This window comes from Dipodomys spectabilis, unplaced genomic scaffold, assembly GCF_019054845.1.
Source record: "Dipodomys spectabilis isolate Male_0828 unplaced genomic scaffold, ASM1905484v1 ptg000039l, whole genome shotgun sequence".
Classification (NCBI taxonomy): Eukaryota; Metazoa; Chordata; class Mammalia; order Rodentia; family Heteromyidae; genus Dipodomys; species Dipodomys spectabilis.
Genome location: NW_024870716.1, coordinates 11,849,570 through 11,867,427, shown reverse-complemented (window position 1 = coordinate 11,867,427; position 17,858 = coordinate 11,849,570). Strand labels below are relative to the sequence as shown.

At 44.9% G+C, this 17,858-nt stretch overlaps 1 protein-coding gene across 1 annotated transcript in view; it reads right to left on the bottom strand.

Moving 5' to 3' along the window:
* Amn1 (antagonist of mitotic exit network 1 homolog) overlaps positions 1–17,858 on the bottom strand; it is a 46,263-nt gene that overhangs the window by 12,757 nt on the left and 15,648 nt on the right. Inside the window, exon 3 of the mRNA XM_042677616.1 lies at positions 15,058–15,202. Within this exon, the coding sequence (XP_042533550.1) occupies positions 15,058–15,202 (145 nt within the window). The remainder of the gene's footprint in view (positions 1–15,057; positions 15,203–17,858) is intronic.

Here is a 17,858-nt window from a genome sequence, read left to right as displayed (position 1 = left end):
CTGGATCTTGAACTCAGGGCCTCATACTCTTGCTTGTTTTTCTACTCAAGGCTGGCACTCTACCACTTGAACCACATCTTCACTTCTAGCATTTTGGTGGTTAGCTGGAGATAAGAGTCTCAGATGTTCCTGCTCAGGCTGGCTTCCAACTGAGATCCACAGATCTCAGCCTCCAGTAACCAGCTATGGTTACAGGCCTGAGCCACCAGCATCTGACAACAATGGACTTATAACGTAACAAAGCAAGAGATCCAGGCCCCAAACCTAGCATCAAATACCCTGTAACCAAGAAGTTTGTTGTTTAACCATGAATAACCTTGTGAGCTGATCCTAGAGGTGGTAATGCTCCAGGCCCTTAAATATCAATGAAAAGATGAGCCATGCCAGGTGCTGGTGACTCAGGTTTGTAATCCTAGCTGCTCAAGAGGCTGAGATCTGAGGATCATGCATGGTTCAAAGCCAGCCTCGGCAGTCAAATCCGAGACACTCTTTTTTTTTTTGTCAGTCGTGGGGCCTGAACTCTGGGCCTGGGCACTGTTCCTCAGCTCTTCAGCTTAAGGCTAGTGCTCTACCACTTGAGCCACAATGCCACTTCCGGCCTTTTCTGCTTATGTGGTGCTGAGGAATCGAACACAGAGCCTCATGTATGGAAAGAAAGCACTCTACCACTGAACCACCTTCCCAGCCCCCAAAGACACTCATTATCTACAACTAGCAATAAGCCAGAAGTGGATGTGTGGCTCAAGTGGTTGAGCGCCATCCTTGAGGGTAAAAGCCAAGCAAGAATGTAAGGTCCTGATTCAAGTTCTAGTACTGTTAGTGAAATGAGCTCCCTTCAATAGCTTATTCGACTCCTTCCCTCCTCCACAGTTTAGCATGCTCCCTTCCTAGGCAACAGTAGGCCCAAGTAGTAAAGGCAGTAAATAATCAACTTCCAACCCCCTTTACCTTGGGATGGCACTTCTCTGGGGCAGCTACCACCGTATAAGGAAGGCAACAGCAGCCGGGCGCGGGTGGCTCACATCTGTAATCCTAGCTACTCAGGAGGCTGAGATCTGAGGATTGTGGTTCAAAGCCAGCCTGGGCAGGAAAGTCCGTGAAACTCTTATCTCCAATAAACCACCAGAAAACTGGAAGTGGCGCTCTAGTTCAAGTGGTAGAGCACTAGTCTTGAGCTGACGAGCTGAGGGACAAAGTTCAGGCCCAGAGTTCAAGCCCCACGACAGAAAAAAAAAAAAGGCAACAGGAGCCCCTTAGAGTGACCTTCAGGTCTGGGCAGCTGCAGGACCCTTATCTACTATTTGGACAGCAGCCATACATCCTAGTCTGCCATGATGAAGCCCCTGATCCACACTTCCACACCATCTGTGCCTCCTAGCCCCTTCTAGTGAAAAGTGGAAAAATACCGACAGCCTCCCTATAGCTATTCAGGGCCTACCCCCCTCTCTGTATCTGGGTACAAGGGTCAACGATCATCTGGCCCCGAAGGAGAACAATCCGGACTGACTAAGCAAGCATTCCCAGACGCCCACCCAGATCTGGACTCAGGAGATAATAGCCACCTGGCGACTGGTGGTCTGGAAAAACTCAGGACTTTTACGAGTTATCAAAAATATGTTAAATTAATGGTACATTATAGATACTAACCGCCTACTTCTGCTTCTGTACCTCGCTTTTGCCTAACAGTAGAATAAGTAACTTCGTTGTTGTACGCGGTATACCACAAAAGACTAAGCCTAAGCATCTCCTAAGACTGCAGATAAAGCCGGTCAGCAAACAAGGGCAGGCTGTCCGCACAGACGGTGCCTGTTTTCACAGGGCGCCGGAAAATACTTGGAATTCCAGGGAGCCCCTCCCGGGCTCCCGCCACTGTTACCTAAGCGACCAGCCCTGCAGTTCCCACCAAGCCACATTTGTAATTTTTCGCCAATCAGTTTGGAGCACCTCAACCCCTAAGCCACCCTATCCCCTACCCCCAATCCTTTCCCGCTCTCGAGTGCGCCAATTATACACCATTATACGCCGAATGAGATGATTCGCCACAGAATGTTAGGACGACTGTCAAGCCCTGGCCCCGCCACTAAAACTGTATAAAAAGCCTTGTAACCGCGGATTCGGGGCGCTCAGCGTCACTAGTCCCGAGTGCGCTGAGGCCCGAGTTCGAACTCGCAATAAAACGACCCTTGCTTTTTGGCTTTGGACTCTGGTGATCATCTATGGGGGGTATTAGAATTTGGGGTACTTCACTAGCCCCTTCTAACCCTCCCTAGGTTATATAGGTCACCTCAGAAAACAGTGCTTCTTTGTGAGAATGAGTCTTCCGGCTCCCTTTCCCGGCAATAAACCTTTCTTTTTTCTTTGTACCTGGATGTCTGCATGGTTCTTAATCTTAATCTTACAAGTACTGTCACCAAATGCAGGTGAGGGTTAATCAAGTTTCTCTTTAAATGTAGGAACTCGCCAGGCGCAGGTGGCTCACACCTGTAATCCTAGCTACTCAGGAGGCTGAGATCTGAGGATCATGGTTCAAAGCCAGCCCGAGCAGAAAAGTCCGTGAGACTCTTATCTCCAACCAACCACTAGAAAACAGGAAGTGGTGCTGTGGCTCAAGTGGTAGAGCGCTTGCCTTGAGCTGAAGAGCGCAGGGACAGCGCCCAAGCCGAGTTCAAGACCCGTGACTGACCAAAAAAAATGTAGGAACTCTTCACTTCGGGTCTTTGACTTGATCACAGTGTAAGAATTCCTGGACAAGTCACCATGGTAAGAAAACTTGGCACAGCTTTATTGAGGAAGTATGCAAGCAAGCAAGCAGACAGACAGGCAGAAGGGCAGGGATGCACTTTAGCATGCCCTCATAGGGAGACAGAGAGACGCACAGCTCCTTGGGCTGTTGGGGTATTTATATGGTAAAGACAGGGGTCTGGTTTCATAGTTATGCCAAGATAGGTGCTTTGTCTTTGCTCTAATCACACCTGGTGTATTCTTCCAGAGTTTCCAGGTAAGAATACACCCTGCCTTAAAACAGATCCTTATCCTTGAGATAAGTAGGAGCCCTGCTATCTGAATTTTAGGCAGGAGGTTGCTTAGGTTTGGAGCATTTCTCCCAGGAAGGCATAATCCTGTCAGACAAGTGTTAATTCTTGGGGTCAGGAATGCATCCTGTTGTTTCTCTTTGAAACAAAGATGGCACTTCTGAGGAACCTAAGCAACGTCATTTTACTTAAGACCCCATTTCAGTTCTGCAATTTAACCCTTGACCTACTTCATCCCCAATGCCTTGCACAAACAATTCTCGGAACCACAGATGGTGTTTGCTTGAGGCAAGATGTCGGAATACCTGAAATGCCAGAACAGCCCCTCCAAGGGTCTGATGACCATTATTTAAACCAGAAACCCTGTAGTTTAGCATATATGTTCTTGAGACAACCGTGTGGTACAAACGAACCAGTTTAAAGTACATCAGCCCCTTGATCTAAGCAACAACCTGTTTCTGGTCCTTTCCCACTTTGTAGTGCACCAATCATACTATAGAATTGTTCTATGATTTTCCCACGGTGTGCAATGATTTGTTACAAGATGCTATGATATATGCAAAGCCCCTGCCTTCCCTAAAAATGTGTATAAAAAGTGCTGTAACCCAGGGCTCGAGGCCTCTCAGCATCATTGTTGGCTGCTGCCATGTTCGCGGGGGGACCAAACTTGAGCTTGCAATAAAGACTCCTTTGCTTTTGCATTGGTGACGGTCTCTGGTGGTCTTTTGGGTAGGGATTTCCAAACTTGAGCATTACACTTCTATGTTTCTAAATACCATTATTTCTGAGTTGCCTTTGGAAAGTGAAGGACTAAGCTAACTCCATTCTAAAAGCAAGCCATCATTTCCTGTGAAACTGACCTCAGGTTGAGCTTAAGGGACAGTTATTGGAAAAACCAGTTCTTGGAAGGTTCTCGGAAAGCCCGCAAAAGCCCACAATCGAAACTGCAATTATACCCCTAGTAGCCAGTTAGACAAGGGTTGAGAAACACAACCCTAGTTACTGAAAACTGGACGGGATGGTCAGATTCCTGGTAGAAGGATCTACAGGGTCAGGGTGACCTAACCCAACAACAGGAACTGCCTTAACCTGTAAACTCCTGGCCACGACCAAACCAAATCGTTTAAAAATATATTGCTGCCAGCATTACTGTGATCAGTCTTATGTATCCCAACCAATTATCTGCTTGCTATATATGAGTTAACCAATCCTGTAACTACTAAGCTGGAAAGCCCCTATCCTTGCTGGAAATGATTATGCCCCTAACCAATGAGCCTACCCTGAAATTTGCCCGTGAAATGTTGACTAATTACGTAAAAGCCTGTGAACCTTAAACCCCCTCCTATTTGCAGGAAACCCTATAAGAACCCTGCTGAGCATGTGGTTGAGGTTCACAACTCTGATCAACTGTGTCTGTGACGATTTTGAGTCCAGGCTCGAGCTTGCAAACAAAAGCTGTTTGCATTGGTCGTGGTCTCTAGGGATCGCTCGGGGGTCTCGAGTTCGAATCTAACAAAGGATTTGAAAAGGATTGCCTTAAAAATGTTTGTATCAGAGTGAAAAAGGGAAGAAGACAAACCCCAGAAAGTTTAAGTATGTAGCAAATGGTATGTGTGTGTCTTAAAATTGGAGCTTATGAGTACAGCTGGTATAAAAATAAGTTAGCTGTGATATACAGAGTCAGGACTGGTAGAAGAAAATGTAAAGGCCTGGGCTGGGAAGGTGGCTCAGTGGTAGAGAGCTTGTCTTGCATGCATGAGGCCCTGGGTTTGATTCTTCAGCACCACATAAGCAGAAAAAAAAAAAAAAGCCGCAAGTGGTGCTGTGGCTCAAGTGGTAGAGTGCTAGCCTTGAGCTGAAGAGCTGAGGGACAGCGCCCAGGGCCAGAGCTCAGGCCCCACGACCGGACCGCCCCCCCCACCAAAAAAAAAAAAATGTAAAGGCTTTAGAAAAACTGCATGAGGGACTCCATAAACGCCCAGCTAATAACCTGGACTTCAGATGGCTATATAACCCTCTGGCTCAATGGGTAATTCCCCTAGTAGGGCCTTTGCTACTGTTAATTGTTACAATTGGACCTTGCATAATCAACAGATTGGTCCCTTTCAAAAAAGAGCAAGTCAATATAGTTCAGTTGATGGTACTAAGGGCTCAGTATCAACCCACAGAAAATATCCAACTCCTTACCAGGGACCCATGATTGTCTTCCTTAGTTAACTGTGAAATGTTCCAATAACATTCGGCCCATAACTTCCCTAGCAAAAGCCATCAGTGGATGACAGGAAGGTACCTAAAGCTCCAGATGTTTCTTTTTTTTTTGTTTTTTTGGGTCTGGTCGTGGGGCCTGAACTGTCTATCCCTCAGCTCTTCAGCTCAAGGCTAGCGCTCTACCATTTGAGCCATAGCACCACTTCCGGCTTTTTTCTTTTTGCTTATGTGGTGCTGAGGAATCGAACCCAGGGCCTCATGCATGCAAGGCAAGCGCTCTACCACTGAGCCACCTTCCCAGCCCCTCCATATGTTTCTTAAGATAGCATAGTTAACATAGTTTGTTGCTTAACTGCTCAGCCCACACACGCTAGTGACAAGAGTCACTCACTAAATGTCACCCAATCATATAACAGCTAAGTTGGAAACCCCCTACCCTTGCTATAACCATAATAAAAACCCTACTAGCCGGGCGCTGGTGGCTCACGCCTGTAATCCTAGCTACTCAGGAGGCTGAGATCTGAGGATGGCGGTTCAAAGCCAGCTGGGGCAGAAGAGACTGTGAGACTCCTATCTCCAACAAACCACCAGAAAACCGGAACTGGCGCTGTAGCTCAAGTGGTAGAGCGCTCACCTTGAGCTGAAGAGCTGAGGGAGAGTGCCCAGGCCCAGAGTTCAAGCCCCACGACCGACAAAAAAAAAAAAACAACCCTGCTAAACTGGAAGTCAGGGCTCTCAACTCTGACCTGCTGCCTTGGTGACAGTTGTAAGTCCAAGCTCCAGCTTGCAATAAATGACTCTCATGTGCTTGCATCGGAATAGGCTCCTTGGTCTTTGGGGATCCTTTTCTGGGCATAACAACTTCACCAGGCCTCAGTTTTCCTTAAGTTATCCTGTTTTAGTACCAACACACACACACACACACACACACACACACACACACACACACACACACACACAGATTGCACTGTTGAACTTCTCTTGAGACAGCCACTTTCTTCTACAAATATGAATCTTTCTGTTCTAAATAAACAGTCTTGCTTGAAATCTTTTCTGGGGCTGGGAAGGTGGCTCAGTGGTAGAGCGCTTGCCTTGTATGCGTGAGGCCCTGGGTTCGATTCCTCAGCACCACATAAGCAAAAAGAAAAAAGGCAGAAGTGGCATTGTGGCTCAAGTGGTAGAGTGCTAGCCTTGAGCTGAAGAGCTGAGGGACAGCGCCCAGGCCCAGAGTTCAGGCCCCACGACCAGACCAAAAAAAAAAAAGAAATCTTTTCTGGAATGAACCTAAGGACACAGAACACAGGAGGAATGGTACAATGCCACAAACAAAAGCACTTTAGAGTAATCCTGGCTCTGTGGTCAAGGACAAACATTGTCACACTGTAACAAGATACCTCTATAAAAAAAATACTTGAAAGGGGGATGAAAGGGGGATGTTAAATTCATGAGTAGATAATTTTTAATTTTTTTCTATAACCAAGAAAGAATGACTGTTCATTCATTAATGTCCAACATGGACACCGTAGACATACATACATAATTTGTCTCTAGTTCATGCACAGGCCAAAAACAGAATTTCCTGATTGGTAGAAGTGTCTTTTTTTTTTTTACAAGTCCTGTGAAGTTATGCCTCCATCAGAAAGAATGACATTGCCCCATTTGTTAGGAAGTGGAAAGGCTTGGAAAAAATTATATTAAGTGAAGTAAGCCAGGCCCAAAGAAACATAGGTCCCATGGTTTCCCTTATTTGCAATATCTAGTATATGTCTGAGTCAAGCAGAAAAGGTCAGATAAGGTGATGTTAGGGAAATGAACCCTAAGATATGTATTCAAAAATTTTTTTTATTTCATGCGATTTTTTCTAACACATTTATAAGATTATTTCTTTGTTGCTTTGTATGTCCCTCCCCCACAGTATAACCCCTGCTTTCACTGTATTTGATGTTGGTATAATTTGTAGAAGGGAAGGGGAAAAACAAATCGTTTAAATAGGGATACAGGTGGACCCAATGCAACAAGGAGATGCACAAGTCGTTATGTCGAAAACTGCAACAATGAGATGTACAAGTCCTTATGTCGAAAACTTTACAACTTTGGTGGGGGAAGTGGGGGTTGGCGGGGAGGATTGGGGGGGGGCAGGGGGAGGATGGGAAGGGGAAACAAAGGAGGAGGCTACAATGCTTGATAAGAAATGTACTCATTATCTTGCCCATGTAATTGTAACCCCTTTGTACAATATTTTCACAATTAAAAAAAAAATTAACCAAAAAAAAAAAAAGTCCTGTGAAGTAAGGAGGTCAGGTATGGCTGGCGCCAAATTGGCCACATGGTGGCCTATAATATAAGTCTGGCATCCCCTCCCCATCACCTGCCTCCCAGGTGATGGATGTGCCTGGACCCCTGGAGGCAGGGGTAGGCCACTTGGCTGATTGACTACTGAATCTGTCAGTCCACTGCCTGGGACTGGGAATTTCCTGAGGATCTGCCCCCTGTGCCAACCTGTTTAGGCCCAGACCAGCCTAGCCGCCAGCCTATCCACCAGCTCTCCATTGGAGCTTGTTGGTATTGTTTTTGTTATTTCTTTCCTCTTTAGCACGTTTCCTACCTGTGTTATGTGTATTTGCGTGCTGCAGGGCTTTACAACAACTGCTGGCCTGTAGCCTGTTATTTTACAATGTGGCTTCTGGGATGATTTACCTTACAACACTGTAGCTTGAACTCAGGGCCTGAGGACTTTCTCTGAGTTGTTTTTGCTCAAGGCTAGCACTCTACCACTTGAGTTTTGAACCACAATCCTCAGATCTCAGCCTACTGAGTAGCTAGGATTATATGGGTCAGCAACTAGTACCTTGCTGTGTTGTGTGTGTGTTTGTGTGTGTGTGTATGTTGTATCTGTGTGTACTGGGGCATAAAACTTGAACTCAGGGCCTCATGCATTCGCTTTGTCAATGGCTCCCGGTGAGAGTTTGTGACGCTTCTCCCTAGACACCACTTAGGGTTTTGCTCCCAGGTCCTTGACTTCAATCACAGAATATGAGTGACAATGGTAAAAACAAAACAAACAAAAAAGTGGCAGAGCTTTATTAAGTCAACAAGCAGGCAAGCAGAAATGCAAAGGCAGGCTCTAACAGACTGTGAGTGCTCAAAAGGAGACACGTGGAGCTCTTTGACATCAGAGGTATATGCATATACATATATATATATATATGAATGATAAAGGTGAGGCAGGATAGATTAGGGAAAATGAGGCCATGGTAAACACTTGCTAGGAATTCAAAAAAACTTAAATACAGGAGATATTTATCCATCTACTTTCCTTAAGATTAAGGGACCAGCTAAGAGCTGGTGGCTCACGCCTGTAATCCTACTCAGGAGGCTGCGATCTGAGTATCACAGTTCAAAGCCAGCCAGGACAGAAAAGTCACCAGATTCTTATCTCCAATTAACCACTAGAATACTGGAAGTGGCGCTGTGGCTCAAGTGATAGAGAACTAGCTTTGAGCTGAAGAGTTCAGGGACAGTGCCTAGGCTGTCCCACAACCAACCCCCCCCCCCAAAAAAAAAAAAAAGGGAGAGAGAGAGAGAGAGAGAGAGAGAGAGAGAGAGATTTAAGGGACCAAAGTCATTTAAGGGGAAAGTGAGGCCCGGTGAAGGCAACCCAGAATCAAGGTATTTAAGAAACATAGGAGCACTATCTTTGCTTCTAAGATAGACACCAGGATGCCTTCTTTTGTTTGGTGGCAGGATGCACCACTTACTGAAAGACAAGTCCTCTAAAATTAAAGGGTGGACCTAAAACATAAACAACTAGGATGGTAAATAAGATCCAGGAACTTGGGGCTGGGAAGGTGGCTCAGTGGTAGAGTGCTTGCCTTGCATACATGAGACGCTGGGTTTGATTCCTCAGCACCACATAAGAAAAAAGCCAGAAGTGGCGCTGTGGCTCAAGTGGTAGAGCGCTAGCTTTGAGCTGAAGAGCTGAGGGACAGCACCTAGGCCCAGAGTTCAGGCCTCACGACTGGACCCAACACCCCCCCCCCCCAAAAAAAATAAAAAAATAAAAAAGACCCAGGAACTTAGAGAGTATAACAACATCAAAAGTGATTGAGAGCAGAGATAAAGACCCATTTTTTTGCATAACTTTAAATCAGACCACCTTCCTTTATCTTATAATACCCTTGATGCTACAGAGCTTTCCTTTCGAGAGCACCCACTCTGTTAGTGTGCCCCTGCCTGCCTGCCTGTCTTTTTGTCTGTTTAGCTGCTTGTCTCTTGCTTACTTAATAAAGCTCTGTCAAGTTTTCTCCCCATCATGACTATAAGCTTATTCACCCCTAATTTGAGTTGCCAGCCTTTACCCTGGGTCATCCACAGGCCAGGCCTGGCCACAGTTCTCTATTCCCACTGGCCCAAGCTGCGTCAGCAATGTAATCTGGATGCACAGTCCCAGTCACAGGTGGGTCCTAGTGTATAGTCACAAGATGTCAGCTCTAGAATGTATTGTCTCTGCTATAGAATGTTTCCCCTTGCTACATGACAGCTATAAAATGTATTGTCTCTGCTACATGCCAGATATAGGATGTTTTCCCTGGCTGCAAGCCAGCTATAGAATGTCCTGCCCTGGCTGTCTGATATTTCCAGTGTCCAGCTATGACTACAATGTTTTTTGCCTCAGATTTCCTGCCCCAGACCCTTCTGCCTTCAGACTCCTGACAATATATTTACCTCTATGGCTCGGCTCTGAGAGCATTTAGCAACTCTTTATTCCATGAGAGATAGCCTGTTAGCTTCCAGCTGACATTAAACGCGTCTTTCTTGTATGTGACTATGTGTCTGAGTGGTTTTCTGGGTCAGCGCTTACAATGACTTGTTCAGAAATTCTTATTCTGCGATCACAGTCAAAGACCCTGAGTGAGGAGTCCCTACTTCTAGAGGAAATCCTCGCAAACCCTCACGTGCATCGGGCATAGTTTGGCTTAAACGTTATTGTAGGATAAATATTTTCTTTGTCTTTGCACCTGGTATCCCGTTACTCTTGGTGTTGTACTCTTATCACTTGGGCTCAGGGTCTCATTAAACTTTGATCCTTCTGTTTGGGCGGCTTCCTTCAAGAAAGAATGCATTCTGCCATATATTTTTAAGACAGATGTTTACCCGAGATTAAGTACTTTGTGCCAGGAGGAGTCATTCTCCTAAGTGTTTGCTTCTCCAGGATTGATGTCTTTATTTATGTTCCTGCTCAGTTTTCAGAGCACGCTCATTGTTTGGGGCCAGGAGGCAAGGTCAGATGGAGAAAGCTGTTCCTGCTCTTTTCTTTTTCCTTGTGCTAATACTGCAGTTTATGAAGGAGTGTAAGTGGTATACCATGTTTGTTTCCAAATTCCTGGCTGGCATTTACTGTGCCCTAATCTATCTCGCCTCAGCTTGCTTAGCCTTTACCTCTGGAGCCACAGCTCCACTGTTGTTTTTTTCACTGGTTCCTTGGAGATAAGACTCTTGTAGACTTTCCCACATGGGCTGGCTTTGAACCATGATCTTCAGTTCTCAGTCTCCTGAGTGGCCAGGATTACAGGCATGAGCTACCAGTGCCTGCTGATTACAAGAACTCTGGAGCAAGGACACGTGATGGCAGAGACCTCCACACCCGCCTTGGGAACAGAAACCCCTGTATAGAGCTTCTTTTAGATCTTACCCAATGTGTCTCTATTGGCTGTTAATTTATATCCTTTATGGTACTGTTTGTGATAAACTAATAACCAAAAGCAAAAAAAAAAAAAAAAAAAAACCCAAAAAACAAAAAAACCAATTCCCTGAATTCTGTGAGCCACTCTGCCAAAGTACTGAACCTTGAGAAGGAGGTCACTGCTTATAGCTGGTTCATCCCTGTGCAGTCAGACATACCAGGAACCAGGACTTGGGAATAGAGGCAGTCTTGGGAGCCTGAGCTCTCAAAGAGGCCATTGGTCACTGGCTTATAATTACCTCCATTTGTCTCTGTCACTTCAAACACCTCCTCTGAAACCCCAGTCTCTGAGTCCACTTTTTCTCCCCAGCTGTCACCAGGGATTAAAAGGACAGGCTTTATCCATAACACCTCTATGACCAGGGACTGAAACTGCCCCCAGGGAATGGCAGTCTGTGAGGACTCACCATACCCAAATGAGGGCAATTATCTGCTTTAACAAGGTTTGCCCTCAAGCAAGAGAAATCACCTCAGGGGAGCCAGCCTGGTCCTCTGAAGAGAAAACCAATTCTTCACCCATTCAGAACAAGAACTGGACCACACAGGCCCCTACACAGGTCCCACCAAGATCAACCACTCTGTCTGTTCTGGATGCTCCAAACTCCTCCTTTAATACTCCTTTCCTCTCTCCCTCCCTTTCTTCCTTATTTCCTTCCCTTCCTCTATCCCTCCCTCCCTTCTTCCTTTCTTCCCTTCCTCCTTTCAACTTTATGGGCTGGGCCTGAGGCTTGAACTCAGTCTGGGCACTCACTGTCCCTGAGCTTTTTTGCTCTAGGCTAGTGCTCTACCAGCTGAGCCATAGCTCCATTTTCAGCTTTTTGGTGGTTAATTGAAAATAAGAATCTTGGGATGTGAAGGGTAAACAAAGGAGGAGGCTGCAATGCTTGGTAAGAAATGTACGCATTATCCTGCCCATGTAACTGTAACTCCTCTGTACAGTATGTTCACAAATAAAATTAAATTAAATTTAAAAAAAAAAAAAAAAAAGAAAATAAGAATCTCATGGACTTTACTGCCTGGAATGGCTTCAAACCACAATCCTCAGATTTCAGCCTCCTGAGTAGCTAGGATTACAGGCATAAGCCACTGATATGGTGGAGGAAGTAAAGATGGAATATAATATTTTAGTTGGATTGTGTAAAATGGATAATGAATGATTTTAAGATATAAATGTAAGTGTGCTGTGGATAAGACTTTCCTGGTAACTAGCTATTTTAGCTAGTAACTGTAATTGTAACTCGGTAACCATATAACTCTAACTCTGTAACTCCACTTCTGCTGTTTTCTGAGCAATGGAAGCTCTAACCCAGCAGAACCATCACCACCCTTTGTTCTAGTCCCCTGATTCCCGCCAGCAAAATCTTGGTGGGAAATTTAAACTTAAGGTGCAAATTTCTTGTAACAATCATTGGCTAAAAACAACATCCAGCCTCCCCCTTCCCCCACCCTAGCCCAAAATGCTTAAAAGCCGATGTGGGCTGGCAGTCGGGGCCATTTCCTGGGATCCTGACTCCAGGTGCGGTCTTGGCACGTGAAGCACTTTTTCCTCAATAAAATCTTTTACATTTTCACTATGGACTGATTAGTCTCACTGCCCCTCCTCACTACACCATCAGTGCCTGGCTTTCTTTTTCCTTTACTTATTTATTTAGCCTGTCTTCAGGCTTAAACTCAGAACCAGAAAATACTATTCTCCTTTAGCTTTTTCACTCAAGAAACAGAACTCCACCACATGACCAACACTTCCACTTCTAGCTTTTTGCTGGTTAATTGTACAGAAGAGTCTCACAGATTTTCCTGCCCAGGGTAGCTTGGAACTGTGATCCTCAGATTTCAGCATCCCAAGTAGCTAGGATTATAGGCATGGCACCTTACTTGGCTTTTTAATTATGGATGGGTGGTCTACTTCTGTTGAGATTCCCAGTGTTGGGCTTAGGGTTTCATTAATTTGTGGATTATGCTACTAAATCCAGATAGATAATGTCAGAATTGAATTAAATTTTAGATTCCTAGTTGGTATATAGACAGCTGGAAAATTGAAAATATGCTGTCAGAAGGGATGAAGTTTTTTTTTTTTTTCCCAACAGAATTTTTTCCCCCCAATCTTGGGACTTTAACTGAGGGCCTGGACACTGGCCTTGAACTTCTTTTGCTCAAGGATAGCCACAGAACCACTTCTGTTTTTTTTCTATTTATGTGGTACTGAGGAATCGAACCCGGGCTTCATGCATGCTAGGCAAACACTCTACCACTAAGCCAGATCCTAGCTTCCCTCCCCCCAGCCCCCCGTCCTTTTTTAATGTAAACATTTGCAAGACTTATGTTTGTTTGCATAACATGATTGGGAAATAAGTCCACAAAAATTTTCAGGAACCTACTTTTCTAACCAAGTTCTCCCTTTTTTCCTTCTCCTCTCCTTCCTTCTTTTACCCTCCCCTCCTCTCCCTTCCCTGTCCTTTCCTTTCCTTCCATTCAAACTGATGATTAATACTGTTGTAATATAGTATCAAAAGAGCCATCACCACTGGCTGTGAGTGGTTCATGCCTGTAATCCTAGCTACTAAGGAGCCTGAGATCTGAGGATCAGTGTTCAAAGTCAGCCTGGTCAGGAAAATCCAATTAACCAGCAAAAAACTGGAAGTAAAATTGTGGCTCAAGTGTTAGAGTGCTAGCCCTGAGCAAAAAAAGTTCAGGGATAGTGCTTAGGCCCTAAATTCAAGCCCCAGGACAGGCACATGTGCTCAGCTCTTTTTCAATATACTTTCCCTTTCTCTGTTCTAAAATTATACCATGCATAAGCAGAAAAAAAAAAAAGCTGGAAGTGGTGCTATGGCTCAAGTGGTAGCATGCTAGCCTTGAGCTGAAGAGCTGAGGGACAGTGCCCAGGCCCAGAGCTCAATCCCCACGACCGGACCCAAAAAAATAAAAATAAAAATAAAATTGTACCATGGATGGGTGGGGATGGGAAAGTTGGGGAAGAATGATAGAAAGGGTGACGTAAGCTGGGCACTGGTGGCTCATGCCTGTAATCCTAGCTACTTAGAAGGCTGAAATCTGAGGATCACAGTTCAAACCCAGACTGGGCAGGAAAAGTCTTATTTCCAATTAACCACCAGAAAACCAGAAGTGGCGCTGTGGCTCAAGTGGTAGAGCACTTGCCTTGAGCTGAAAAGCTGAGGGACAGCATCCAGGCCCAGAGTTCAAGCCCCTCAACCAACACATACCCACAAACAAAAGGGGCTGGGGGTCTGGGAAGGTGGCTCAGTGGTAGAGCGCTTGCCTTGCATGCCTGAGGCCCTGGGTTCGATTCCTCAGCACCACATAAGCAAAAAGAAAAAAGCCGGAAGTGGCGCTGTGGCTCAAGTGGTAGAGCTCTAGCCTTGAGCTGAAGAGCTGAGGGACAGCGCTCAGGCCCTGAGTTCAGGCCCCACGACCGGACCCCCCCAAAAAAAAAAAAAAAAAAAGGGGGCTGGGAAGGTGGCTCAGTGGTAGAGCACTTGCCTTGCAAGCTCAAGGCCCTGGGTTCGATTCCTCAGCACCACATAAGCAAAAAGAAAAAAGCCGGAAGTGGTGCTGTGGCTCAAGTGGTAGAGTGCTAGCCTTGAGCTGAAGAGCTGAGGGACAATGCCCAGGCCCAGAGTTCAGGCCCCATGACCGGACCCCCCCAAAAAAAAAAAAAAAGGAAAGAAAACGGTGTCATTAAATTAAGATATATTTTACTGGTAAGTACAGATGGCCCATGCCTCTAATCCTACCTACTGTTAGGATTGAGGTTCAAAATCAGCTCAGGCAGGAAACCTGAGAGACTCTTATCTCTAATTAATCACTTAAAAGCCAAAAGTTGAGCTGTGGCTCAAGTTGTAGAACACCAGCCTTGAGCAAAATAGCTAAGGGACAGCACCCAGGCTCCAAGTTCAAGCCCTAGTAATGTCACAAATAAACAAATAATAAAATGCATTGTACTTCTAAATTGACATGTTGAAATGAAATCTTTTTGTAAAACTAAAGATAATAGAAAAAATTATATCAGATGCTAAGTAGCAGTGTGTGCTTATTTAGTATGTATAAACATACCTTCAGAAGTTATGGAAACTCTGTTTTCCTGTGAGGAATTTAAATTTAATGCCTTCAGTTTTTTGCAGGTACACACATGTTGGAGAGCAACATCTGAGATATCACAGCTCCGGAGATCTAGGATTTGCACTTCAGGATGTAAAATCTGCAGCAAATACAGGACTTTGAGAAATTAATTTTCTATAAATAGACATATATCCATATAGATATATTTAAATAATATACATTTATATAATTATATATTATATATAGCATACATTTATATAAATATTTACTTATATTAATATTTACTTATATTAATATTTACTTATATTTATTTACTTATATTTATGTAGATATATCTATATGTATAATTATATAAATAGATGTAATATATAAATTTTATGAAGATATTTCTTAATATTTAATATAAATATAGACTAATTTCATGACAGATGTGCCACTGGGAGAAGATACAGCAAAGAATGTAGAAACAACCAGGCGCCAGTGGCTCATGCCTATAGCCTGAATAGCTAGAATCCTAGCTACTCAGGAGGCTGAGATCTGAGAGTCATGATTCAAAGCCAGCCTGGGCAGGAAAGTCCATGAGACTCTTATCTCCAATAAACCACCAGAAAACCAGAAGTGGTGCTGTGGCTCAATAGAGCACTAGTCTTGAGCTAAAGAGCTGAGGGACAGCACCCAGGCCCAGAGTTCAAGCCTCACGACTGACAAAAAGAAATAGAGAGAGAGAAAAAAAAAGGAATGTAGAAACATGTGATAAGGAGATAGACATAGAAAACAAGGAAAAATCCTCCTCTGCTTCCTGCTGGAGGTACAGCTTTCCCAAACACAATGTACTGATAAACATGGCTGGAGATGATATGGCTAGAGATGGTAGGATTGTTGGACCTAAAAAGTGTGAGCTCTGGCAGTGAGTGACAGTCCTCCCCACACAGCTCCCAGCTGTAATTAAGGACTGGCTCATACCTGTCACCTTGGCTATGCAGATGGCAGAGACTGGGAGGGTCTCAGCTCCAGGCTAGCCCAGGCAGAAAAGTCCATGAGACTCCAAGTCAATGGAAGAAGGGGGGCCGGGGGGGGGGGGGCCTTGGTGTCTGTCATCCCAGCAATGATTGGAAATTAATAGGAGGATCCCCCAGTAATCCAGGAACATTCTCAGGCAGGAAGTGAGACCACATCTCAAAAATAAACAGGGTTGCTGGGTGCTGGTGGCTCATGCTTGTAATCCTAGTTACTCAGGAGGTTAAGATCTGAGGATCTTGATTGAAGGTCAGCCAGGGTGGGGAAAGACCATGAGACTCTTAGCTTCAATTAACCTCCAGGGCTGGAAGAGGAGCTGTGGTTCAAGTGGTAGAGCACAAGCCTTGGGCAAAAACAAAGCTCAGGGACAGGCCCTGAGTTCAAGCCCATGACTGGCACTAAGGCAGGGGAATATATACATGGTTTGCTTAGAAGTAATACACTTAACCAGGCGCCAGTGGTTCACACCTGTAATCTTAGCTACTAAGGAGGCTGAAATCTGAGGACCATGGTTCAAAGGAAGCCAGCCCGGGCAGGAAAGTCCATGAAACTCTTATCTCCAATAAACCACCGGAAAACCAGAAGTGGCACTGTGGCTCAAGTGGTAGTGTGCTAGCCTTGAGCTGAAGAACTGAGGGAAAGCGCCCAGGCCCAGAGTTCAAGCCCCACCACTACCACTACCACCAACAAAAAAAAAGTAATATATTTGTCCAGCAAGCAGGAGGCTCTAAGTTGAAACCCTAGTGTTTAATAACAATTAAAAATTAAAATATAATATCAATGCATTATTAAAATAATGCTGTATTACTAAAACAATACCATATTACTATATTTTATTAATAAAAGATAAATAAAATTGGGGCTGGGAAGGTGGCTATGTGGTAGAGTGCTAGCCTTGCATGCATGAGGCCCTGGGTTCGATTCCTCAGCACCACATAAGCAGAAAAAAAAAATCAAAACACGGAAGTGGTGCTGTGGCTCAAGGGGTAGAGTGCTAGCCTTGAGCTGAAGAGCTGAGGGACACCGCCCAGGCCCAGAGTTCAGGCCCCATGACTGGACCCAAAATAAATAAAATAAAATAAAAAGATAAATAAAATAAAGACTAGACTTACTATTAGAAGAACCTGGGTTCCAACCCCCTGTGTTCCCCTGTGACCTCCAATATTAGTGATTTTTATGTCAAGTAAGAGTGAGTGATTAGTTAGAGGGTTTCTTTAGGTTTTCCTCTAAGGATCTAAGGATCTCAGTTCAAAGAGAGACTAGGCAGAAAAGTCTGAAGGACTCTCTCCAACAAATGAGCAAAATGCCAGACTGGAAACATGGTTTAAGTGGAAGGGTGCCAGCTGAGACTGAAGAAGTGTCTTGCGGACTCCTCTGCCTAGGCTGGCCTGAAACAGAAATCCTCCTGGTCTCAGCCTCCCAAGTAGCTCAGGTCCAAAAAAACAAAAACAAAACAAAACAATAAAAGGGCTGGGAAGGTGGCTCAGTGGTAGAGCGCTTGCCTTACATGCCTGAGGCCCTGGGTTCGACTCCTCAGCACCACATAAGCAAAAGGAAAAAGCCGGAAGTGGCGCTATGGCTCAAGTGGTAGAGCGCTAGCCTTGAGCTGAAGAGCTGAGGGACAGCGCCCAAGCCCAGAGTTCAGGCCCCACGACTGGACCCAAAAAAACAAAACAAAAAAACCCCAAAAACCAAGTAGCTCAGGTCACAGGTGTGAGTGAGCCCACTGGTGCCCAGCTGAGGTATGGGCGCATCACAGTGGCCCATCTCCAGGCCTC